This window comes from Lissotriton helveticus, chromosome 6, assembly GCF_964261635.1.
Source record: "Lissotriton helveticus chromosome 6, aLisHel1.1, whole genome shotgun sequence".
Lineage (NCBI taxonomy): Eukaryota > Metazoa > Chordata > Amphibia > Caudata > Salamandridae > Lissotriton > Lissotriton helveticus.
The window spans coordinates 1286555170-1286581934 of NC_136067.1; the positions used below are offsets into that span (position 1 = coordinate 1286555170).

The 26765-nt window shown below is 52.5% G+C and overlaps 1 protein-coding gene across 2 annotated transcripts in view; it reads right to left on the minus strand.

The window, feature by feature from the left end:
- AHCTF1 (AT-hook containing transcription factor 1) overlaps positions 1 to 26765 on the minus strand; it is a 1132528-nt gene that overhangs the window by 230045 nt on the left and 875718 nt on the right. For both annotated transcript variants that reach the window (XM_078649035.1, XM_078649034.1), the window contains one exon: positions 5531 to 5727. In XM_078649035.1, the coding sequence (XP_078505161.1) occupies positions 5531 to 5727 (197 nt within the window). The remainder of the gene's footprint in view (positions 1 to 5530; positions 5728 to 26765) is intronic.

The window sequence follows — 26765 nt, forward strand, 5'->3', positions numbered from 1 at the left end:
AGCACCAAATAGCAAATGTAGCACACAACCAGTAACCACTGGTAAAAGGTAAGTACCACCTATGCAACCCTAAACACTTTAGGCAAATATCACGCAGGGAACCATGAACTCACTAGCATAACTTATACTAGGAAAACAACCTCCTAAGCTTAAACATACATTCAGAGGTATAAGCATAAAGCACTACACATGATGCAGAAAGCACATTAGGCAGGTAATCACAATTGCGCAAAGATCACATGGGGCAAAAACATGTACCCCACGCAATGGCACAACACATGAACTGTCCCCAGGCCAACTGGCCTCTCAGGGGCTGAAACGCCCTGTGTCCAAAATGTTAGGGCAGGCTGTGCAGGCAGCCAAACAGAAGATTGTGCAAGGGCCCTAAACGTAGCAGCTGCCCACTAAGTGCTGGGCAGCTGGAGAATCTCTTCTGGGCTTCCACAGAGACAATGGGCCAAAGCACGACGTGGGAGACTCGTGGGCTCTGAACAAACAACTGTAGCCTCGCTGGGGGAGCGGCCCGCTGCCAGCCGGGGCCGCTCTGCTACCAACAATGCCCCCAAGAGCCTCTCGTGGGCTTCCAACTAAAATAATGCCCCCGTCGTTGGAGTCCCCCCTCTGGGGACTCGGAAACAAACTATGCCCGGGTGGAGCCCTCAGGGCTCTGAATCAAATATGCCCCCTGGAGCCCCTCGGGGGCTCGACAGAAATGCCCCCGTCGTTGAGTCCCGCTCGGGGGACTCAAGATACCACTATGCCCGGGAGGGGCCCTCAGGCTCCAAAACAACAGTGTCTCACGTTAGAGCGGCCCGCTGATCAGACGGGGACGGTCGTCGCCTCTCTCCGGCACGCTGAACCTGCCAGGAGCTCCCCCCCAGGTCGTCGGCACTCACCGGGCAGCTCTCCCAGGGACGTCTCCTTTCTGCGGCAGCCGGGGCTCTTCTTGCCTGCTTCGTTTCTCGGGCCGGCCCAGTGCGGGGTAGGCTCCCACTTGGGACTTTTTTAGGGAACTCTGGGCACCACGGCAGCCGGGGCTCTCCTTCGTTCCCGGGAGCCCCGGGGAAAGACGTTGACTTCCCACTGGCGGTGCAGGAGCGCGGGGTGGGCTCCCGTCCGCTTCCTGTCTTCCGGCGAAGTACTTCCGGGTCGTCGCAGGAAGCGGCGGCCGGGACCACTGCCCCAGCGGCGCAAATGCGCTGTTCTCAGAATGGGGAGGCCACCAAAGTCCCAAAGGTCCAGGGACATAGTTCTAAAAGGGAATGAAGGCGGGGGGGGGGGGGCCAAAGGCTGGGCCCAGGGGTCAGCTCACAGGGCCCTCCAGGCAGGGAGGCAGTCCCCAGTGGCGGTCCTCCTGGTGCCCAGCAGCAGCAGGTCCCCTCCAAATTAGGATCAGCAAGAGAACATTTTGTATGGGGTCACAACCCCTTTTTATACACAGAAACCCTTTGTCTGTAGGGTGGGGGGAAAACAGTCGCAGCTAGTTTTGGAACACTCTGGTGTGCTCAGCCCCTCTCACCATTCACTAGTCAGGCTAGGGTCATCAGTCGCACCACAGGGGGTGGAGCCCGCATTGTGTGGGGAAAGCCCAGCCCTATTCAGGTCCCAGGTGCACTCCTCCCACCCATCTGGCTGTCAATCTCCCTATTCACCACCAGGGCAGACCCATCCTGACTCCTAGAGCCAGGCTCACCAGCCAGCTCCAGCCAATCACAAGCCAATTCACATAAATTATACAGACATGCCAACTTCTAGAAGTGGCACTTCCGCACTAGACACATGAACGCCGCACACATCGCGCAGCATTTAATCACACAAGTCCGCACATACCAAACTCGCACCAGCACTCCCCACGCATCAGGAACTACCAGGGACACATACATTCCCCATGCATTCCTATGGGAGGGCAGGTCACCCTCACCACACGCAATCAAAGTGCGCACACACTTTACACTGGGACACAGTGAAAGTGCGCAGAAGCCAAAAATAACTAACACCAAGTCACATACCAAAGGAAAAAGTTTAGGGGTGAACCTGCCAGAAGGGCCAAGTCCAACAAGTGGACTGTCTTCTGTGCTCAGTTCTTGCAGAACGGCACAGTTCTACAGGGTAATAACAGTCTATTTCTGTCTACTGAGATATTCGTCACTTGTTGCACTTGGGGAAGGGTCTTTGCTTCGCGGGGTTCTTTCTCACAGCTTTTCACTTATATGTAGACAGTGTCTGTTCTGTCTTTTACGATGGTGTCTTGAACCATCCGCCTTCTTCACAGATTTTTCATACTTCGCCGACTGTTGCCATAGTTTCACAGTTTTTGTTGGTGGTGCCGCGGAAAAGTTTCTCCAAAGAAAGCGGACGTCAGCCCGCATCAGGGTGGGGTCGTGTGGCGCCGTCCCCAGGCGCACAGAGGTGCTGATGCAAAACATTTTCTGGATCCAGTCTGACGCCTGGGGATATTCTAAGTTAAGGAATCTGCTGCTAGAATCATCTCTACCAGATACATCTTTACCGAAGGTAAGCAACTTGTACCTTAAACTGTGTGAGAAGCTGGGTTTCTGTTGCAATAACCCCCCCAACACAGAATCGTTTTGCCAGACTACTGAGGCACTTTTGACTTGATGTGCCCTGGTTCCCTGCCAATCAGTTTACCAGGGCCTGTGTTCGTTCCCCAAAACTGTACCCAAACCCAATTGGCATCTCTGGCCACAGCTCAGACCCTGGTAAATGGTACCACAGGTTCCCAGGGCACTGTGACCAGGGATGACCTCTAAGGGCTGCAGCACTTATTGTGCCACCCTTAGAGGCCCTGTACCTATACACTCACACACTGCCTTTCCAGGCTGCGTGTTTTGGTGCAGAACGAAGTGAAGAGTCGACATGGCACTCATCCCTGTGTGCCATGCCTACAACCCACTGCTCTGGCATAGATCAGTCACCCCTCTAGCTGGGTGCACTATACCAGTGGTGAGGGTACAGGTGCATGAGCCCTGTACCCCTACAGTGTCTAAGACCATTCATAGACAAGTGCAGTGCTGCCATTAAGAGTTTATGGTGCTGGGAGTCTGTCATTACGAACTCCACAGCACCATAAAGGCTACACTGAAAACTGAAGTTTGGTATCAAACTTCTCAGCATATTAAACCCACACTGATGCCAGTGTGGGATTTAATGAAAAATGCCCACAGAAGGCATCTTAGGGATGCCCCTGAAAAACTACCTACCACTAGTGTCCAGGCTGAGTGGCTGCTTTCAGCTGCCACCGCCAGACATGTTTCTGGACCCCTGGGTCGAGAGCCTGCTGCTCTCAGGGGCCTGAAACAATGCACATCCTGGGATGACGTGCCAAGCCTCCTCCCCCAGGATGGGCAGTGTTCACGAAGGGGAAGCTTCAAAGGCTTGCCACCATTGTGAGCTTTCCCAGGCCACTTGCTGCTTTCAGCAACAGATCCCAATTGGTTCTGACCCCCACTTTGGGCGGGAGAACCAGCAGGAAAACAAGTGAGGAAGAGAGGTGTGCCCACCTCTGCCAACTCCACCCCTCAGGTGGGGGAGGCGAGGTGAAGCACAACTCTCAGTCCCTGCCATCTTGAAGATGGGGGACCCAGACAACCAGAGAAAGGCTTATGCCCCCTCCCACTGGAGGGTGCCCTAATAAGAGGTGTACCCACCTCAGGGAAGGGACCCATTGGTCCCAACCTTTTTACCTACCTGTAACGCCCCTAAATCTAGTCTTTAGGGGCAACCCTGTTCTTGCTTCCTCGGGCAAGAAACCAGAAGAAGAAACGAACAAGGACTGAACAGCCGTGCCAAAGCTAACAAGAGGAGGGCGCCCACTGACTTAGCCCCAGCCAATCCAGCCTGTCCGACCCCGAATCTGCACCCGCGAAATGCCGGTGTGTCCTGCAGCCAGCAACCTCAAGCAACCCAAGGCTCGGTCTCCCGTGAACACCAGATCTGTTCAAACAACAGACTCCAGTTTCGAAAGGATCCGCGGGTCTGCACCACTCTGCACCAGAAGCCCACGGCCCAAGTTAGAGTGGCCCAACACCAAGAGGAGATCCCCTGGCGAGCCTGACCGGAGATCCGGCGACCCCCGACCATCCCCAAGCCTCCAGCCGAAGCCTGAAGCCTTAAACCAGAACTTACCACCATGTGTTGGTAAGAAGATCCGTCCCTTACAGGCACCCGAGGCCCCACAGCCTTGGGTGGCCCAACCAACAGTGCCTAACCAACCCCCAAGATCCCAACTTAACTCTCCAAGGGGTGGTCGCACCCAGAGGACCTTCGTCCCCGAGCCTGCAGTGCTTTTGCAAACTGGAGACTCCCCACTCAAAGCTACAGGGATTTTGATGCAAAACAGCACACCACACCTGGCCGCCCTAGTGCTGCTGAGGGTACATCTTTTGTGCTGGCCTAAACCCCCATTTGCCTGAGCTTAAGTCCCGGAGCTTTGCTCCTACAACCCAGTGGCCTGCTTGTCAGCAGCCACCAATCCAAGGCCCCTATCCCCCACTGGATAGCATTGGGCCTCAGCACTCGGCACCCAGCCGCTCTAGTGTCCCTGAGGGTGTAACAAGAGTGCATCCTTGACCCTGGGGGACCCCTGAGTCTATCCCCAGAACACAAACTCCCACAACAAACTACTTACCATTAAAATGATAACACTATTTTCCTCCATAGGATAACATTGGCTGTTTTTTTAATGAAAAGTTTCTAAAAGTGGAGTTGGAAAACCTAGAATTGTACAAACAAAAACAAAAAAATGCTATTACTTGCCGGTTTACATGAAATGTCCCAGTGTAGTATCCAGATATACTACACTGTGTAAGAAAGGTGATCTGAAAGTAATGTACTGGTCATTTTACTAAAAAGCCCATTCAAAGTATGTGTACTGTATTTACAAAGCATTGCATTTCCCAGTAACAATACTGTAAATCAAAACAAAGTGCATATACAATTACAATTCAAGCTGTATTACAAACTGCATTGCTATGTAAAAAGTATGTATTGCTTACCTGTGCCAGGTTTGCTTGGTTCTAGAAAATAAAGTAACTAAAAAATATATTTTTATACAAAAAACAACTGTTCTGAAGTTCAGTCTTGAGTGTGTGAATTCATTTGCTGACTGAGTGGGTACTACAAATGATTAACACTGTCATCTGCTCAACCAAACTACCACAAATGGAGAGGGAGTTATCTACTTTACCTCTGCCTACCTTTTGGGTTCCACTGGACTCTGGGCACACAATACCTTACTTTGGTTTAGTATACACAGAGCAAGCTTCCTACAAACCCGGTACTAATGAGGTGCAACCAATGACCAGGCAGTGTGAACAAGTGTAAAAATAATGAAGTAATACTATCACAAAATGTGCTCATTATGCTGGATTATTTGACTTTTCTTAAATCAACCCTGCCACATAATTTGACCCTCTCCTACCACATAATTTCATTATAAGATGTAAACATAAAACAAAGGTTACAGTGGAAGTCAACAACAGTGGAACTGAAAATATAACTGAATATTTACATAAATTTGAGTTGTTATGGGATCTATGAATTCCAATTGTATGCCGGTCAAAGATGTGTACTCTTCTCCAGTTTTCATTTTCTCCAGTGTTTCCATGTCAATGTTATCTTCATTGGAGTCTGCATGATAACTCTCTTCAAACTTGTTCTCAGAGAGGGTGCTGGTAAAATCATCACTATCGTGAATAGTGATCACAGCTGTGGGAAAAAAGTATTAGGTTAGATAGCGATCATCTAGATCAGCCTATCAGTTTATAATATTTTCTTTTTTAGACGCTATCTGTCTATATTCAGTTGTACCATACAACTCAACATGTTTTATATCAACAGCAGTAAAACAGAAGACAATAGCTCATGATGGGTACAATTTAGAGATGTTTATCACTGACAACCTTTTTCTTTAATGTACGAGTTACTTACCTTCGGTAACGATGTATCTGGTAAAGAGGACTCTAGCCGCAGATTCCTTAACGTAGAATTATCCCTAGGCATGGGACCGGATCCAGAAAACTTTTTGCCACAGCATCCCTGCACGCCAGGGGGACAGCACCACGTGGCTCCGTCCTGACGTCTTCCGCATACATGAAGTCAGCGGGATACATAAGTCTCAACTCAGCGCGCCGTCAGTTTTCTTCAAATAACTTTTACGCGCCACAACGCGGAGCCATCAGAACATAACTGGGAGAGAATAGGAACAGTGTGCGAATCAGCAGAAGAATAGACAAAGAATGGTGAGCAAGAGCACCATATGGAGCAGTTCCAGACACTGCAGAACTGAAAAGCAGGGAAAAGAAAGAACAAAGCAAAGCCCTGAGCAGCAACCCTGCAAGTACGGAGATAGCCCCCCTGGGGACAGGGGAGTATACGAAAAAATGTCATGATGACATGTAGCAAGACTACCACCTCAATCAATAACAATGAAGGGGAACAAGTCCGGGACAGACAAGTAACAACAATCCTCCCAGACAACCCCATCAAAGAAGGTCACATCCCCCATAAGGAACAAAGAGCACAGACACAGCCAAGCGACACCAACCTAGAGTAGAGCAGAAGAGCCAGAAACTTTAGTAATGAAAAGGGAGGGGGCGGGGTTGAAAGAAGGCCCCAACCTGGAACAACCAGAGCGTAAATGCGCAGAAGGATATAGAAACCCATCCTGCAATGGCCAGAAAAAAAGGAATGGAACAATAAAACAGGAGAAGCATGCTTCCAGGAAAGAAAGAAAGAAAGCAAGCACTCACAGAAGCCATACCCCCCAAGGGGAGGAGAGTGCAGAAGACCAGCCGGAGGTCCTCGCAGAACAGGGAGGAAGGGTGAGTCGTGAAGGAATCTGCGGCTAGAATTGTCTCTACCAGATACATCATTACCGAAGGTAAGCAACTCGTACATCTGATAGAGACTAATATCCGCAGATTCCTAAACGTAGAATAGATACCCTAGCCATACCCAAGGGGAAGGAGGGTCTGCAAGAGGACCTCACCAGCCCGGACTGAACACAGGGCCCCAACAGTGGATGAGTCAAACAGACAGGGAGAAGAGCCCTGTCCCCCCCAGGCAAAAGGGGGAAAAACCTTAATCGAAAAGACCACCGACCCCCGGGGGGAAGCGGGAATACAAGAAAAGAGGAAGCCCGCCCGCACCCAGCAGGAGGAACAAGGGCAAGGCGAAAGAAGGCCAGGGCACCCCACGCCCAGGTAGGCGACCAAGAACCCCTGCCAGACGCCTTCAAAGGCTCAAGCAATGCAGAGGAGCACCAAGGAAGAAGAGCAACCCAGAGACTCCAAGGAGAAAGGGTAGAACGAAGGTAAGCCCCCCCCCCCCCCCTGAAACACACCCAGTGAAGAGGACAGCCGAGTCTATCACAGCCAGGAGGCAACAAGCCAGATAGAACGGTGCCTCAGCAAAAAGGCAGGCAGAATAAGAAAAAATAGCCCAGTCCCACAAAGGGAGAACTGTCCAACACCCCTCAGGGACAGACAGCGGCCTGCGAGGCACAAGGAAACCAAAGACCACCTCAACCCCTAGGGAGGAGAGGTGGGACCGAAAGCAGGGACCACTGGAAGAAGGCCAAACACACCCCAACCTCAAGCAGCAGACAAGACAAGGACGGCAGCCCCATTAAGGCGCAAGGAAAGGCACAATGGTGCAGAAGAACAGCAGGTTGGCACCGGCAACACAGAGAGCAGCAGACAACACACAGAACGGTGCACCCAGGGCCAGCCGAAGACAGAGGCCAGGCAGGCCAAGAGGGGCCTGGACACGCCCCAAGGGAGGGGCCTGCACACATAGCCCATGAAGAAGTGGAACCAGGCAGAGCTATGACGCAAGGCCGCAGACAGCAGACCAGGCCAGCGGCACGGCGACCTTGGAGAAGGACAGACCATGAAGCAACGCAAGCAAGTACAAGCAATCAGCAAGAGGATCGTACTTGCGGCCTACCGTGACGCCATGGAGAGCAGAGGACCGAAGGCTACCACACCTCCCCAGCACATAGCAGCGCTATATAATAGCTACCAGAACCCCACATAGGGCAAGGTACGTCCCTAAACATGAGAACCTTCTTAGGAAAAAACGTTCCGCAGCAGAGCACAAATAGAAAAGACCTGCGGAGGGCCCTCAGACGGCTTGACCAATCAGCCAACAACATCACACAGAAGACCTAATCTCAGGCCAACACAGCTTACCAAAAGTACGAGTTACTTACCTTCGGTAACGGTGTATCTGGTAGAGACGATTATAGCCACAGATTCCTTCACGTAGAATACTCCCCAGGCATGAGACTGGATCCGGAAACTTTTTTGCCACAGCACACCTGCGCGTCGAGGGCGGGACGACATCACGCCACCCCAACATAGAGGGCAACCACCTACAAGGGCAAGACATGGCCAGATGACCCTTAATCATAGGATAGCAATGGAAGGAGGGGAGGGAGGACAGGGATAGAAAGCAATCCCCCCCCAAACCTGGAGTAGCCCTAGCAGCAGGGCACCGAAACACCGGGACCCCACCCTTCAAGAACCAAAGAAGGAATGAACCGCCCTCAGACGGAGTCACCCGTCAAGAACAAGAAGGCACTCACAGGAGATATAGCCCTCCACCGTGAGGCGAGTACCGAAGACGAACCTAAGGGTCCACGCAGAAAAGGGGAGGCAGGGCGGGCCTTGAAGGAATCTGCGGCTAGAATCGACTCTACCAGATACACCGTTACCGAAGGTCACTCGTACATCTGATAGAGACTACTAGCCGCAGATTCCTTCACGTAGAATAGATACCCTAGCAATACCCCCTGGGAGGGAGGGACTGCGAAATGTCCCCACCAGCCGATACAGAACAGAAGGCCCCACAGGGAACCAGATCTGTGGACCAGGTAAAACCTCGTCCCGGCCAGACAAGGGGACCCCCCCCCCAAGCAGACCCCTACCGACCCCAAAAGGATGTAGGAGGGAGCAGAAGGCTGAAGAGGAACCAAGGGTGAGGCTGAGCACCCACTGCCCCACTAGGCAACACAGCTTCCGCCCAATGCCAAGACAGTAGGGAGGAAGACGTAGAAGAAGCCTACAAGACCCAAGGAAGCAAGGGAAAGAAGGCGAACCCACTCCAGGAGGAGACAACCTGTCAGCCAGAACAGCACTGGCAGTCAAAGCCGCCAGAAGCAAGAACCGCCCGATGCCCCAGAAAGGCCTTAGAGGCATCCCCTGGCAAGGGAGAACATAGGATCATCCCATACCTCAGGGCAGGGGCAAAGAGAGGAGGAGATGCCCACCACTACGAGTGGCCGCGCACACGACCTCCAGGTGCAAAGCACCCCACACAATGGAGAACAGGCACCCAAAGGCGACCAGAACCTTCCAGCAGAGTGTAAGCCATGTGACAGCTACCCAGGGTACGATAAGACCCTCTTTGGAAAAACTTCAGCAGGAGAGGAAAAACAAAAGAGGCACAGGGAAAAACACCCCCGCGACAGGCTTGACAAGCAGCCCAAGCAAGCAGAAGGCCTAATCTCAGGGCCAAGTCTGCGCAACAATTGCAACACACATAATCAACAAAAACGCTGTCCAGCAGCCAACAACGCCAAAGTCCCAAGGAAGGACACAAATGGCCAGAAAACACACACACACACACCCCAGCCAGAACCACAGGCCTAAAAAGGGCCAGAATGAACCCAACTCAGGAGTCACTGAGGAGGGGATGGAGGAGGAGTAGGAGGAGTGTAAAGCGGAGGAGGAGGAGGAGGAGGGCGGAGCCCTGCCAAGAGCCTCTGGATGGCAGAGTCGGCCGGGGCATGGAACAACAGGCTACCATCAAACGGAAGGTCGATGAGTCGCTCCCAAACATTCTCACGGAATACACCATCCTGAAGCCAAGCATGGCGATGGAGAGCGACCGAGGAAGCCATGGCCCTGCCCAGCTGGGACGCTGCGGATCCCAGACAGAAGAGGCCCGAGCCAGCACACACAAGGAGTTCAGGGCCCGCAGGGCAGCGCTGGTTGAGGCAAACATGTTGCGCCCCCAAGAGTCCAACCAGGGGGCCTCTTGGGACGGCGGAGTCAACAGCGATGGCAGGGAGGGAAAAGCAGTCTGCAAAAGAGGACTGGAGGCAGAGGGGTGGAGAGAATGGCACGCCGGGTCACACGGCACCTGGAGGTGCTGTTGCAGAAGATGTTGAGGCACTGGGTCCCCTGAGGCAGGACGCCTCCAAGCCCCCGTCAAGGAAGAAAGGAGGGAACCTTCGAAGGGAAGTAAGATTTCCCTCCCACCAGAGCCCTAGTGGAGGACATCCAACAGATGGTCCACCGGGAAGTGAGCCACCGGGTCACCCATACGCAGGATGCCCACAGCCGTGGACACTGCATGAGCGAAAGCCGCACCTGCCTCCGTAGGGCCCCGCGGAGGGGAAAGCAGCTCCTCCGTGGGTGACGGCTGCAAACTAAGGCGGCCGTCCCCAAGGCCAAGCAGGATGGGCAAGGGCCAGACCTGAAAGTCAGAAGGAGCCGAAGAATGAGGGACCTGCCGATCTTTCGACGAACACCTATGCCTCAGGAAGGGCGGGGAGCCGCCCTTCGAAGTCGGTGAAAAGGACACCACACGGCGACCAGTCTCCGGGGAGGACGACACCAAATACAGCCCGCCTCCAGAGAAGGAGCGTCCGTAGACGAATCCCCGGTACGACCCCTGCGCGGAACCGTAGAGCCCGCAGCCTGAGGCAGGTTGTCGGCACCATCCGGCGTCGCCGGACAAGGGTCCTCAAAGTCACCCCGCATCGGAGATCGGAGCGGAGCTGGAGTCGAACCAGCCCGGGGGCGGAGCTGGAACGGCGCCGACCCGACCCCCATCGAGGTAGCCACCTGCGCGGGGGAACGCAACGGGCCTGGGGAGTAGCATGAGACCCTCCGCCAGCCGCGGCCCAGAATGAGGTGTAGATCGCTCAGCAACCCATGAGGAGGTGCCAGGGACGATTCAACCTCCGACTTGCCCTTCGTCGAGGCAGCCGTCTGCGGGGAGGGACGAGAGGGGCCCAGCAAGGGGCCCGCACCCGACCCAGAGCGGGACGAGGAGGATGCACAGACCCCTGTGGCTCCGCACGGTCCAGCTGCTGCCGGCGCCGTAACCTCGGCCTTAGACAGGACCACCTTGTCAAAGGACCGAGAGGGCCTCGGGGATGCGACCCGAGCCCCGGCGACCTGCCGCGATTCCACAGGGACTCCCTCAGGAGTTTGCGGTGAGGCAGAGACGCCGTGGCCTGAAGAAGGTACCCCAGAGGAGCCACACCCCAACAGCACCACATCCTCTAAGCCTGGATTCGAACCAGTCGGCGCTGGGGGCGAAGCCACAGGCAGCGTCGCGGGGGGCCCTGCGCGAGACGAGGGGTCCGTCGCCGCCCCAGGAGGGGAAGATGCCAGCAAGGCCTGCAAAGCCGCCGCGTATGTCTTCGTTTGGACACTCGATGCCCCAACACCGGGAAACAGTGGATAGGATGACACGCAGGCCGCATTACCCGCGATAAGTCCACGTCCCCAGCAGACCGGAAACCAGCCCCGGGGGACAAAGTGTGACCCTTACCCACCGGGGAGCAACGCTCACGTGACATCGGAGAAGGGCGAGGATAACGACAACGGCCGTACCTGAAGCCGACCGCCGAAGCAGACCGAGGGGAGGACATCGACCTGGAGAGACGCGCCGAGAGAAGTTTCATGCGGCGCTCCAGCCGTGACTTCAACTGTTAACAGGCCTCACAGTCAGTGGCGCCGTGATCCTCCCCTAAACACCACATACAAATGAGGTGCGGGTTCGTCGCCAACATAAGACGCCCACAAAACGTACAAGTTCTGAATCCCGAAGGCATTCGAACACTGTTCCACCAAAAGAAATTGAGAAAAAGGGGCCCGAAACAGGTCCGAAGCAAGGACCGGATCCGCGTTGCACGCGGACAAGGAAAAAACTGACGCAGGAGCGCCGGGGCTGGTCTTATGTGACCTCGCTGATGGCACATGCACGGACGATGCCAGGGCGGAGTCGCGTGATGTGGTCCCGCCCCCGGCGCGCAGGGATGCTGTGGCAAAAAAGTTTCTGGATCCAGTCTCACGCCTGGGGAGCATTCTATGTGATGGAATCTGCGGCTAGTAGTCTCTATCAGATACCAAACACCACAATTCGAAAAAGGGCCAGCCAACAGCATCATAGTCCTAACAAAAAGAGCTTGAAGGCGCATTAATCACAACTGAGAACACCTCCCAAATCCAGACCAACTCACAGGTCACCGTGGACGAGGAGAAGGAGGCCGAAGCCCTGCCAGGAACCTCTGAATGGCCGAGTCCGCAGGGGCATGGAATAAAAGCAAGCCATCAAAAGGAAGTTCCACCAGCCGTTCCCAAACGTTCTCCGGGAACACGCTATCCCAAAGCCAGGCATGTCGACGCAGGGGAACCGCCGAAGCCATGGCACGATCAAGCACCTCCGAAATGTCTAGAGCGGAACGGAAGATAAATGTTGCCAGCTCCCTGCCATCCAATACGTGGTGCCTCAGATCAACACAGGCACCCTCCTGAGAAACGGCTGACAGAAGGGGTTCCGCAGAATCCCACAAGCAAGAAGTAGCCCTGGCCAAAACACAGAGTGTGTAGGGCCCGTACAGCAGCATTGGTGGAGGCAAAGATATTGCCCCCCAAGGAATCCATCCAGCGGGCCTCCCGCGACGGGGGAGACAACATCGACGGCAGAGAGGGAAAGGCAGTCTGCAAAAGAGGTCCCCCGGTAGAGTGGTGGAGTTAAAGACACACAGGGTTACTCGGCGCAGGATGGTGGCGGTGCAGAAGGTGCTGGGGCACCGGGTCCCCCGTGGCGGGAAGGCCCCAAGCCCCCAAAAGAGAAGAATGAGCGAAGCCTCGAAGGGAAGCAGCAGCTCCGTACCACCAGAGCCCTGATGGGGGACCTCCAGAAGGTGATAATCTGCGGGGAAATGAGCAGCCGGATCGCCCCTGCGCAAAATTCCTGCAGTCGCGGAAACAGCGAGAGCGAAGGCAGCACCCGCCTCCGTAGGGCCCCGCGGTGGAGAAAGCAGCTCCTCTGTGGGCGACGGCTGCAAGCTAAGGTGGCCGTCCCCCAGACCAACCGGAGGAAGGAAAGGCCAAGTCCAGAAAGGAGGAATGGGGGCTGAAGAGTGTGGAACCTGCGTTGTCTCCGGCAAAGACCGTGGCGCCGGCGAGGAGTCTTCCTTAGACTACGTTGGGGGAAAAAGCCACGACGCGGCAGCCCGTCTCTTGAGAGGACGAAACCAGCAAGAGCTGAAACTCTGGAGAAGAGGAGGCGTCTACGGGGAAATCAGCGTTTCCAGCAGCTCTCGTCAAGGCGGGTGAAGTCCACTTCGTTCAGGGGCAAGCTCACTCACAAGCCCTTGGAGATCTTTAAGCACAAGTTGAAAATAAAGTCTTTTGAGTCTTTCTCCTCTCCTTCAGCAGCAAGGCAACCACTGCAGGCCAATTCCCCAGGTCAGGGACAGTATTCCTCCTTATAGCTTTCCCAGTTCCTTCTCCTCGGGCAGAGGTTTCTTCTTGTCAAAGCAGGATCTAATTTCTTGGGAGCAGGGCCCCAATACTTATACCCCTAAATCCTTTGTTCCTCTGGGGTAGAGGGGCCTGTGCCCAGCCAAAACCAGTTCTTGAGCACTTTGTTGACATGACTCTGACTCGTCATTCAGGGAGCAGGCTAGAGACATCAGACACTCCACAGGGGGTGGAGCCAGCATTGTGGTGGAAAGGCACAGTCCTATTCAGAGTACAGGTGCACTCCTCCCACCCATCTTGATGTAAATCTCTCTATTCACCACCAGGCTACCTAGCCCTGCCCTCTGGAATTCTCCAGCCCTGTCACTCACAGAAACCAGACAGCAGATACACATCCTAGCAGAGGCGGGCTGAAATGGTTAGGCAAGCAAATAGCTACTTTCTAAAAGTGGGATTTGCAAATACAGAATATTAAAATAAACTTTACTAAAATATGTATTTTATTATTCTGAGTTCAGACATACTAAACTCGAATTTCTACCATGTTCCCTGAGTCTGTTAGGATCATAGAATGTAACAATTCTAACAGCCCATTCTGGCCTATGAGAACAGGTAGCCTTGCAATAGTGAAAAACGAAAATGGCTGTAATTCACTATTAGGACATGCCACACACATCAGGGCTTGTCCTACCTTATACTTACAATGCACCCTGCCCATGGGCCTACCATAGGGGTGACTAATATGAAGTTAAGGGAAGGTTCAGGGACTGGCAAGTGGGTGCACTTGCCCAGTCAGCATGACAGTACCAGACTGCACGCAGGTTCTGCAATGGCAGACCTCAGACCCAGTTTACAAGGCTGCTTCTGTGGGTGGCACAACCAGTGCTGCAAGCCCACTAGCAGCATTTGGATTTACAATCCCTGGGCACTCCTGGTGCACTGTACTGGGGTCTGACAGTAAACCAAATAAGCCAATCATGGAATCCAATCAATATATATATTTTATACAGGGAGCATTTGCACTGTGGCACTGATTTGCAGTGGCACAGTGCTCTGAGCAGCTAACACCAGCAAAACACATGAGGCACAGTGAGAAGTTGGCCTGATGTATGATGTCTCCAATTCTGGGGGAACCTTGTATCAGTCCAAACAATCCCTTATGGTGGTGGTTGTAAGTCAACCTTAAAAGACAAGCTATCCTAATGGTAGCATGGACGAAGCAGCCTAAAGGCTTAACTCAAGAGGGCATGTGAAGCCAGCTGTTTTACCATATGCAATCCTGTAATATCAAATGAAAGGACACCACACAAGTTATATATTATAAAAATATATGTATTTATTCTCAGAATAATCCCCTGTACTCTTTATGAGTATAGAAACCCAAGCGTTTAAACAAAAGCACATTATAACATAAGAAAGTTGCACAATTATGGATGAGGCCGGTGGCCACTCAAACCATATATCAAAAAAGTGGTATAAGTATCACCTTTCGTACTGTGGTAAGGCCTGGGGCCTTGGGAATCGCTGGGACTACACTGGACTAACAGCAGTTAGGACGGGAGTAGCCCGCGGGAATCTGGTGCAGCGCTAAAAGCACACGCATGCACCAATGCAAAGTCAATGGCGCGTAAAAGTTACCGAGTTACAGTTTTAAGAGTCTTCCGACTGGAATAGAATTACCACACTTTAAACTTAGACACTAGAGGTGTAAACCACTACAGGAGCACCGGTGTTAGATCGTTACCTCACCCACAGGAAGCGGGTGCATAGGTGCCAAAGTGTGTCGGGTTTCGTCGTGTAGATCTATGGAGCCTGGAGATGAAGATGCTCCAGGCGGCCAGTAGAGAAGAGTTCGGTTGGATCCAAGGGTGGATCGAAGATGTAGAGTACCTGAAAGCAGAGGGGACAGAGTCTGGGTCACTAGCCTGTGACCAGGAAGGAACCAGGCAATGTCGGGCGCAATCAGGTGGTTGTCGAGAAGCTTGTCTCCGCTTCCACGTGGACTCTGGGGCACCGAGGATGACCTGGAGTGAATCATGAGCTGTCCCACGAAGGCCCTCGCTGTCGGCTTCCGGATCGGAGTTAACAAGCCTTGGCAAGTGCAACCCACGCAGGATTGGAAGATCGCTTCTTGTTCGGACCAGCAAGGTCAGATAGATTGCTCCTTTTCAGGGGAGCGAGGGCCAGTCTGGAGCAACCAGATTAGCAGTGTAAATTTAAAGGATCGTCGGTATTGGGGCCACTGGCCAACGGGCAAGCGGCCGGACCAACGCGTCGAGCAGGAAAATGCAAAAGGGCCCCACGCAGCACTCGGTGAGTGTGGAGGGGAGATCTTCGGTGCAAAAGCTGCTCGGGGCTGGGGCTTCTCAAACCCCAATGCACAGTTTCAAGGGAGCCTCGGGAGCTGCACGGTCAGCACTTCGTAGTTTTTCCAAGATGGCCGGCTCCACGCTTCACGTCGCCTCCACGGGTCCCAGATTCGCTGGGACTGTGGATCGGGCTGCTGGAAGTCGAGGGAAGCTGGTCTTGTCGATCTCTGTCGCTCGAGTTCCGGCGGGAACTGCAACAAAGCAAACCGTTGGGCGCTGGATGGTGCCTGTTTGCACAGGGTGGTCACTCCTTGACCACAAGGGAATTCTTCAGTCTTCCACGTCGAGTGGGATGTCGAAGGGTCCAGAGTTCCGTATCAAAGTTTCAGTCAGGATAATCTGAGGTGCACTAGCACAGCTCCATGAAGGGGCTGGATTACCAGCTAGGTCCCTCCTATGGGTGGGACCCAGGAAGGGGGTAGTTACACCCTTTTCCCTTTGTCCAGTTTCGCACCAGAGCTGGGGCTGGAGTGCCCCAGAACCGGTTTGACTGGATTTTGCATGGGAAACCCCTTGTGTGCCCCAGGCAGTGTCTAGTTTCTTTCAACCCTCCCTGCTCCAATCCACTATCTCCTGTTTGGGGTGGTGCAACACCTCCCTGTGACAGGAAACTCTTTGTCCAAGCCTCCCCTGCCAGGTTTCGGTCAGCAGCAGGAGGCCAGACTTGTGTCGGGGCAGCAGCATCCATTTTGAGATGCTGAGGCTCTGGTTAGATTTAACCGCGTTTAAGTAAAGTAACATGTCTTCTCCCTCTAGAAGGGTGGAATGCTACCCCCGTCGCCAGAACTGGCGAGGGGGTAGGATTCCAAAGTGTATGACACCTTACACGACATGTTTTGATAAAGCCAAACCAAACTTAGCAATAACCGCTAGGATTATAATGCACTTAAGAGTATATGGTATGGCAATACCCTGGCAGCAGTAAGGAAATGGTTTTGAACACTGCAGACAGGCTCGGCTCACGCTAGAGCACCATCTCACATAAAACCAAGCACTCTGCCTCCAGGATTGTAAAGGCTTGCCATAGGCGTGACTTATAGGTATATATGTGTCCAGATATAGGTTTAGACATAGGTATACTACATCTAAGCAAGGAGTGATTACACAACCTTGCCACAGCTGAGTGATCAGCCAGTTGTGTCAGTTTGGATGGCCAGCCAGGGGTGGCAAAAGATATGCTGCAGCCCCTGGTAGGCCTTGAATGCACCTATGCCCTGGGTACCTATAGTACACTGTACAGGGGCTGATAAGGTGACCCAACCCAATTTCGTTATGCACCTAGGGTACATGGAGTCCATTTTAAAGAGAGAGCAAATAGCCTGGGGCCCTGAATAGCAGGGTCCCAGGCCAACTAAGTCGAAAACCAGCTAAACACAAGGCAAAAAGTCTGGGGTAACCATAGTCAGGTATCCACCTTCCTACACACAGTAACAAAAAGTGGAAGGGAGACCCACGCCAAGGTGCCAGGTCTAACAAGCCCTTTCTGCGACTGTTTGTGGTTGCGAGAAAAATATTGGCAACTCTACAGACGGATTGAGATGAAAGGGAGAAATAACTTTAGGAAGGAATTTTGGATTTGTTCTGTGAACCACTTTGTTATGATGGAGTTGTAAAAATGGTTCTTGAATACTAAGTGTCTGTAGCTCACTGACTCTTCTAAGGGAAGTAATGGCCACTGGGAAAGCGACTTTCCATGTGAGAAACTGCAATTCGCATTTGTGCAAAGGTACGAATGGAGGACCCATTAGTCTTGTGAGAACAATATTTAAGTTCCACACAGGTGAGGGTGGTACTCTGGGTGGAATTATTCTTCCATAAAGGCTTTGATGGCAGGTACTCTGAATAGTGGCAAATGTCTGTTTTGTAAGTAGGCTGCTATAGCAGCAAGTTGTAACCTAAAAGATGTGTATGCTAGATTAGACCTTTGAAGATGCAGCAGGTAACCTATGATGTGTTGGATTGACACATCTAAGGGATTGATGTTGTTATTGTTGCAGTATATGACGAAACATTTCCACTTGGCTGCATAGCAAGCTGTAGTGGTGGGGCGTTTCGTTCTCTGATAACATTCATACAGTCAGGGGGAAGGTTAAGGTAGCCAAACTCTAAAAACTCAGGAGCCAGATCACTAGGTAGAGCTGTGCTGGGTCCGGGTGTGTGATCTCTCCATGGTTCTGGGTTAAGAGGCGTGGGGAGAGGTGTACTTTTTGGTGTGGGACTACAGACAGTTCCAGTAATGTGGTGTACCAAGGTTGTGTAGCCCATGTTGGAGCAACTAGGATGAGAGTTAGTGAGTATCGCTGCAGTTTGGGCACCACTAGTGGAATGAGTGAGAGAGGTGAAAAAGCATACGCATATTTGCCTGACCAACTCATCCATATTGCATTGCCTTTGGACAATGGGTGTGGATATCTGGCGGCGAAGTGTGGGCATTTGGCGTTTTCGTGTGTGGCGAAGAGATCGATCTCTGGCTGCCCCCAGAACAGGAAAAATGGCTGATGAAGTTCCCATTCGTGAATCTGTTGCGTCTGACGACATGACAGATCTGCTATATTGTTCTGGACTCCTGGAACGTGTTGGGCTAGAAGAAAAATGTTCTGAAGAATAGCCCATCTCCATATGCTTTTTGCTAGATGAGAGAGCTGTATGGAGTGTGTACCGCCTTGTTTCTGTATATAGTACATTGCTGCCATATTTTCGGTGCGGACTAGGAAAGCTTTGCCTGATATTTGTTTCTGGAATGCTTTAAACGCTAGGAAAATGGCTAGTAACTCCAGGTGATTTATATGGAACAACTTTTGTTGCGGTGTCCACATGCCCTGTATAGTGTGATATAATAGATGAGCTCCCCAGCCGGAGAGCGATGCGTCCGCTGTTAGCACTATCTGGGGAACCGGCACGATGAACGGCTGCCCTTTTGAAAGGTTGTTGGTGTTCCACCACTGCAGAGAGCGATGGGTGCGGCCGTCCACCAACACCAGATCTGTTAGCTGACCTTGAGCTTGGTTCCACTGTTGTGCTAAACATTCCTGTAGGGGACGCCTCTGGAGGCTTGCGTGAGGTACTATAAATATGCAAGAGGCCATCATCCCCATCAACTGCATGAACACTCTAGCTGGAAGAGTGCTGCAGCTGGAATTTTGTTATGAGGGTTTGCATGCTTGCTATCCTGGGTGGACTGGGATATGCTAATGCTTTTGAGGTGTGTATTGTGGGACCGAGGTACTGTTTTATGTGGGACGGTAGTAGGTGAGCCTTTGTGTGGTTTATGGTAAACCCTAAGTTGTGAAGTAGTTGAATGGTGGCTGAAGTGTGTTGTACACACTGGTTGTATGACTTGGCTTTTATGAGCCAGTCGTCTTAGTATGGGAAGACATGAATTTGTGGTCTTCTTAGATGAGCTGCAACTACTGCTAGACATTTGGTGAAGACCCTGGGTGCTGTGATGACTCCGAATGGGAGTACCTTGAACTGGTAATGCTGACTGTCCACTACAAACCAGAGATATTTTCTGTGAGAGATGGGAATATGGAAGTAGGTGTCCTTGAGGTCTAGAGTGGCAAGAAGTCTCCTTGTGAGATCAGAGGAAGGACCTGTTGAAGTGTGACTGTGTGAAAATGGTCTGATTGTATGTACATGTTTAGGGGTCTCAGATCCAAGAAGGGTCTGAGAGAACCGTCTTTCTTGGGAATGAGGAAGTAGAGGGAGTAAACCCCTGTGTTTTGCTGATGCAGGGGTACTGGTTCTATTGCATGTTTTTGTAGGAGGGAAATTACCTCTTGCCTTAACAGCGATAAGTGTTCTAGAAACATTGGGCACGGTCTGAGGGGTATGTTTGGGGGCTAGGGGTGAGTTCTAGACAATAGCCTGATTAAATGATTTGTTTTACCCACTTGTCTGTAGTAATGTTGTTCCAGACAGGTAGGAATTGCGTTAATCTTCCCAAAACTGGAGTGGAATGGTTCAGGGGGAGTGGAGGGAAGTCATTGGGTAGGGTTGGAGGTGGAACGAGTATTGTTGGTTTTGCCTCGACCCTTGTTATTATTACCTCTATAGCCTCCTCTTTGATAACCTCTGGTAAATGAGTTTTGGGTGGGAGTTTTGTAAGATGTGGAGGGGTTGTCAGAGGAATAACCTCTGGAGTTGCCTTTGTAAGAGGAGCGACGAAAAGAGCATCTGGGAGCTTGCGATTGCCAAGCTCCCATTGATTTAGCTGTGTCGGTATCTTTCTTCATCTTTTATAGAGATGAATCTACAGCAGGGCCAAAAAAGTGTTGCTCATCAAATGGTTGATTAAGTATTGAAGTTTGCACTTCTGGCTTAAAACCTGAAATGGGTAGCCATGCATGTCTACGTAACAGGACACTTGTGTTAATGGCTTGGGAGGCAGTATCTGCCACGTCTAGAGCGCAACGAATGGAGGTGTTTTTGACTTTACCCTCTTGTATAAGGCCATTGGACTTGGTCTTGTATTTGTCAGGAAGATGTTGCAATAGGGTCTCTAGTTCATCGTAGTGTACCCTGTCATATCTAGCCAGCAAGGCCTGTGTGTTGGCGATTCGCCATATATTGGCCACTTGTGACACTGTGCGTTTACCAGAGGCGTCTAAGAGTTTTGATTCCTTGTCTGGAGGTGGAGCATCCCCGGACGTTTGTGAATTGGTCTTTTTTCTGGCGTTGGAGGCTACTAAGGAATCCAATGGTATCTGTCCCTTGATGTAAACAAGGTCTGTAGGGGCAGATTTGTATTTTTTTCTATCCTAGGGTTAATAACCCTAGCCCTAACAGGATCTTTGAACACCTCAGGTGCGTGTTTAGTTACCCCTTTTAACATAGGGAGAACGGAAGTGGATCTTTGTGAAGTATCAAATGTGTGCATTAAGAAATCCTCCTCCACAGGGTCTGTATGTTAATCTACCCAGTGCTATTGTGCAGCTCTATGAACAAATTGGTTGAAACCCATGGTGTCCTCTGGAGGGGAAGGCCTAGAGGGATATATGTCCTCTTGTGGTACATTAGGGACATCTGGTGTGTTATAATCATCCCATAGGTTTGGGGTGTAAGGTGGATGGAAATCCCCTAGTGGTTCATTGCCTGCACCGTCCCCCTCTTCATCAGAGGTGTCATCACCATCCGGTGGTGTAGAAGATGGGGGTGGAGATGGAGTAGGGGAGTGGTGTGGAGGGGGAGGTGGAGAAGGTATTCTGAGAGGAGATGTTGCAAAATCTCTCTTCTTTGGTGGAGATGGAGCCGGTAGAAGCATGTCCATTGTTCTCTTTTTGGAACTAAGAGTAAGTTGACCTACTTTTGGGTTGTTTAGAAGAGTTTTTTTCTTTGGATCTGGTTGAAAAAGCTCTTCTGATTGAGGTTGGTCTTTAGGCACTGATTTTTTCGGTTCCCACAGCTTGCGGAGTGGCTTTATGCTCTTTTGGCTTGGAAGCGTGAGTTGTTTTAGCCCGTATCAGAGCTTTTGGAACCGATTGCTTTTTTGGTTCGAGGGATTTTTTCGGCTCCGAAGTCTGAGAGGTAGCTGCCTTGGTAAGTGGCTTTTTGCCCGGTTGCAATTGACTTTTTGCTCGGTTCCGATGTTTTTGGAGTGGAGGGGTCGGTGCTGGTACCTTTTGGTGTCAAGTGTATCGATGTGGAGGCAGTGGTCGGAACGGAAGAGGACGCGTTTTCTTTTTCCGTACCCGGGGATAGTGCTTCGGCACCGGTGGCAGGCTGACTCGGTTCCGAGTGGCCTGTAGGCTTATTTATGGACTTTTTAGCTGGGCCCTAAGGCGGGGCATGAGAAGTCTTTTGTCGGTGTGCACCTGGGCCCGAAGGTGAAGGTGTTACCGAAGCCTTTTTTCGGAGTTGGGGGAGTGGGTCGGGGTTGACGTCACTACTTACGACCCGCTTCCCTGGAGTGATGTTCTCGACGTCGGAGTCTGGGCTTCGGAGGCGCTGAGAAGCCTTCTTCGACTCGCTCCCGTTCTGGTACATCAATGCCCTCTTGGAAGATGTCATCAGGAATGCACGTTGACGATCGAGCCATGGTTCATCAAGCTCGACGATCCCGAATAGTTTTCTTGGAGCGGAAGGAGGCGCAAGCTGGACAGTCTCTGGCCTCGTGCTCCGGCGAAAGGCAGAGGTTACACACCTCATGAAGATCTGTGTGTGGAAACTTGGATCCACATTGAGGACACTTTTTAAATGGAGTCCTTTCCATGAGCCAGATATCTTGGCCAAGGTAGGCTCAAAGGGTTTCGTCGACTATCGGAATCGAAGTCTTCGGCTTGTAGAGATGCACGTCGACTAGGGATCGCGATCGAAAACAATACCAGAGAATAGGGTGAAGGATTGCGTCGAAAGTTGGATCGGTAACGACACCGAACTGGAGCGCGATAAACACATCCAAGCCAGATGGTGGAAAAAAACTATCTGAAGATGGAGCCAATGCCCTTGCACACTATGGTCCAAAGGAGGAGTCACCTATCTCTTGACTTCCAAAGACTTTTCCAGGACAACAACAAAGTGCTAACATTCGGGCCCAACACCAGATGGCGATCTATGCACAGTGTGATATCTGCCGCTCATATGCCTCGAACCTAATGTTTCTTACAAATATATTGTTACCGAAGGTAATTAACTTGTGCATCTGAAAGAAACACGTTCGTTATAGATTCCTTATCTTAGAATAGATACCCCAGCAATACCAATCACGGTGGTGGGTCTGCGAACCAAGATCACACCAGAAAATCCTGGAGAACTGAACGGCCAAAGACGCCACCTCTCCAGACTTGGCTGTCCAGGCAGTAGTGTTTTGTGCACTTGTGCAGCGATGCCCACGTAGCCACCTGACAGATGTCATTTAGAGGCACTCCTCTTCCCAAGGCAGTAGTGGCTGCAGTGAAGTAAGTGAGTAGCCCGACTGGAGGCTCCTTTTTAGCCAGAGTGTAACAAGCCTTAATACACAACACAACCCATCGAGAAACGGTGCATTTGTGTACAGCCTGACCCTTCTTTGCACCCACGTAGCCAAAAAAAAGTTGATCATCCACCCGGTACTGTTTTGTGCGAGCCAGATAGAAGGAGAGAGCACGCTTTGGGTCCAGACGGTGGAGCCTCTCTTCCTCCTTTGAAGGATGCGAAGGCAGACAGAAGGTGGGCAAAGTAATGGTGTGCCCGATGTGGAAGGCAGTGACCACCTTAGGAAGAAAGGATGGACGGGTCATGAGAACCACCTTGTCCGGATGAACAGACAAAAAAGGAGGTTTGGAAGAAAGCCTGGAGCTCACTCATTTGCCTAGCAGAAGTGATGGCTACCAGGAAAGCAGTTTTAAGAGTTAAGAGACTTAAAGGACAGTTATGAAGCGGCTCAAAGGGAGGGCACATTAAATAAGTTCGCACAAGATTCAAATCCCACTGAGGCATAACGAATGGAATTGGAGGGAAAAGATGCGTTAAGCCTTTCAAGAAATGGTTAATTACCGGGGACTTGAAAAGAGAAGGCTGATCTGGCAGCCGGAGGAAGTCAGAGATGGCAGAAAGGTAGCCCTTGATAGTGCCCACAGCAGAGCCCTGCTGGGCTAAAGAGAGAAGGAACAAGAGTACTTCAGAAAGAGAAAGGGGATCCACAGCCTTTGCTGTGTACCATGCCACAAATATTTTCCACCTGCAGGCGCATACCGTCTTTGTGGAGGGACGCCTGGCTGTCAAGATTACGGCACAAACGTCATGAGGTAGGTCGAAAGACGTCAACTGTCGCCGCTCAATCTCCACGCATGGAGGTATAGGCTTGTCAGGTTCGAGTGGAGGACCGCCCCCTGCTGCTGCGACATAAAATCCTCCCAAAGGGATATCAGTATCTTTGTGCCCAATCCGGAGCCACAAGGATGACTTGGGCCTGGTCACGCCGAATCTTCTTCAGCACTCTGGGCAGAAGTGGTATAGGCGGAAAGGCATACAACAGACCTCAGCTCCACTTGCAACGAAAAGCGTAATGCCATGATGTTCCACCGATGTCCTGACAGAGGGCACACGACCCCACCCTGCCCTGTTTGTTTCAATACTACATGGCGGTGGTGTTGTCCGTAAACACCTGCACCACACTTCCCCGGACAGAGGGATGGAATACTTTCAGTGCAAGTCGGCTCACTCGAAGCTCTAAAAGGTTGATATGGAGCCAGGACTCCGCCGAAGACCAGAGGCCTCTGATCTCACCTCTCCAAAGAGGCCACCCCATCCTAGGAGGGACACATCCGTCAACCACTGTGTGCTCTGGTTGGGAAGGGGAGAGGGATCTGCCATTGACCCAATCACGATTTGTGAGCCACAACTGCAATTGTCGTGCAGTGCCCTCCGAGATCTGAACGTGACTGGACAGGTTGCCCTGATGCTGTGCCCACTGGAACTTCAGGTCCAACTGCAGAGCCCACATATGCCATTTGGCATATTGCACTAGCAGGATGCAGGAGGCCATCAGGCCCTGGAGCCGGAGGGTCAACCTGACTGAAAACCGGGATAGAGGCTGAAAGATTGGAATCATAGCGTGAATATACCGGACTCGCTGCTCGGGAGAATAAATCCAAAACTGTATTGAATCCAGCGCCACTCCGATGAAGGGGAGCTTCTGAGAGGGACTCAGGTGCGACTTCGGCACTTTGATGGAGAACCCCAGCAAATGCAGGAGGTCGGCCGTAGTCTGGAGGTGGGGTGCCAGTCGTCGAGATAGGGGAAGACTGAAACCCCTGATCTGAGCAGTTGAGCCGCGACCACCGCCATCTCTTTCGTGAACACCCGAGGGTCACTGGCAATACCAAAGGGGAGCACGGCAAACTAAAAATGCTCCTGGCCTACCGTGAACCGCATGTAATACTGGTGGGACGGCAGGACGGGGATCTGAAAATATGCGTCCTGCAAGTCCAACGCTACCATCCAGTCTCCAGGGTTGAGGGCAGCCAAGACCTGAGCCAGAGTCAACATCTTGAACTTCTCCTTCTGGAGGAAGTGATTGACGTTCCTGAGGTCCAAGATGGGGCGCAGGCCCCCTTTCAACTTCTCGGGGACCATAAAGTAGTGGGAATAACAACCACGTCCTACTTCAGGCCCACAAACGCCTTCGATGGCCCCCTTGGCCAAGCGGGCCGTGACTTCTTGTTGGAGAAGCGCAAAGTGATCCCCGACATGCTGAACTGAGGTGGCATGGCTGGTGGGGCAGACTCGAAGGGGAGGGAGTAGCCCCTTCGGACGATTTGCAGCACCCACCTGTCCGAAGTGACAGAACGCCAGTGGGGGAGGTGATGTTGAATCCTGCCACTCACCGTCGTAGGGTGCACCCCAAAGCTCTGACTAGGAAGGCTTTGAGGCGGATACTGCGGGAGCGGAGGTGGACTGACCTGTACGCTGGCCCCCTATGCTGCCACTGCGGCCACCACGTCTGTGCTGAGGTTGGTTCTGTGCAGGCTTCTGGCTGAACGAACGTGTAGGGGCGCCCCTTCCGTGGCCACGAAAGGAACGAAAGGTAGATGTGGCCGGGCACGTGGTGGAGAGACCCAAGGACTTGGCCATAGCCCGAGAGTCCTTAAAACGCTCTAGCGCACTGTCTGCCTTATCACCAAACAGGCAAGTGCCATCAAAGGGCATGTCCATCAGGGAACTCTGAACCTCCCCTGAAAACCCCGTGGACGGCAGCCAGGAATAACGACGTAGGGCCACTGTCGTGGAGATCGTCCTACCCAGAGAGTACGCAGTGTCCAGACCGCACCGGATGGCGAACTTTGCGGCATCTTTTCCCTCTGCAACAGCTTGGGAAAGTACAGCCCGAACCTCCTGCGAACACTGGTGTAGCGTCTGCTCCATGTCCCACACAGCTGAGAGTAGCGGCCCAAGAGGCACGCGGTGTTGACTGACCGCAGCCCCAAGCTGGCAGAGGAAAACTATTTCTTGCCTAGCTGCTCCAACTTTTTTAATTCCTTATCCAGCGGGGTGGTAGGGAATGCGCTTTGGGAAGTGGAGGCCTGGATGACCAGGCGCTCCGGATTTAGATGGTTCGTTAAAAAGGCAGGGTCACCCTGTACCAGGCGATGACGCCTGGCCACGTTCTTATTCACAGGTACCCCTGTGGCTGGTCTAGACCAGGTGCCCATCAAAACATCCGTTAACGCCTAATTGAACGGAAGCAGAGGCTCCATAGAAATTGACGCAGGCTTAAGAACTTCAGTGAGGAGGTTGGTTTTGAGAGTGACAGTAGGCAGATCAAGGTCAAGGGCCTCAGCTGCGCTACGGGGCACCACAGTATATGTGGCGTCCTTCTCCGTGACAGCAGGAGGAGACCGAAAATCAGGCTCAGAGAAGAGGTCAAGGCCACCCACATCCCCCGACTCATCCGCCCACTCCTGTTCAGATTCGCACTGCCGCGCAAGACCCCTCCCAGTCGTCCCCCTTCACCACCCGAGGCAGAGGCTGCTGCGGCGGGGGAGGGACAGGGGAATCCAAATGGTCCAACGGCGCCGGGAACGGCACCGGTCGGCGCGGATCCATCTCCATGTCCTAATTAGGGTCACAACCTGGAGCAAAATGGTTCAGAAACCCAGGCAAGGGCAGAGGTGGGACGAACAAGACCCATTGCGGTGCCGGGAACGGAGGCGCTGGAGCCTGTGGCGTCGGGGACGTCGGCAGAGGACCTTGCGGCGCCGGGGGCGGAGCTGGCGGCAAGCAAGGACCCTCAGCTGGGACCACGGGGCCCGAAGGCGCGCCGGTAGGAGCCTGAGGCCTGATAAGATGGTCCATGGCAGCAAAATATTCTTGCACCTGGGCCGGACTCGCCGACGGGCCCGGATAAGGTGTGTAGGCCGTGGGACTCACAGGCTCCAACGGAGCCGCG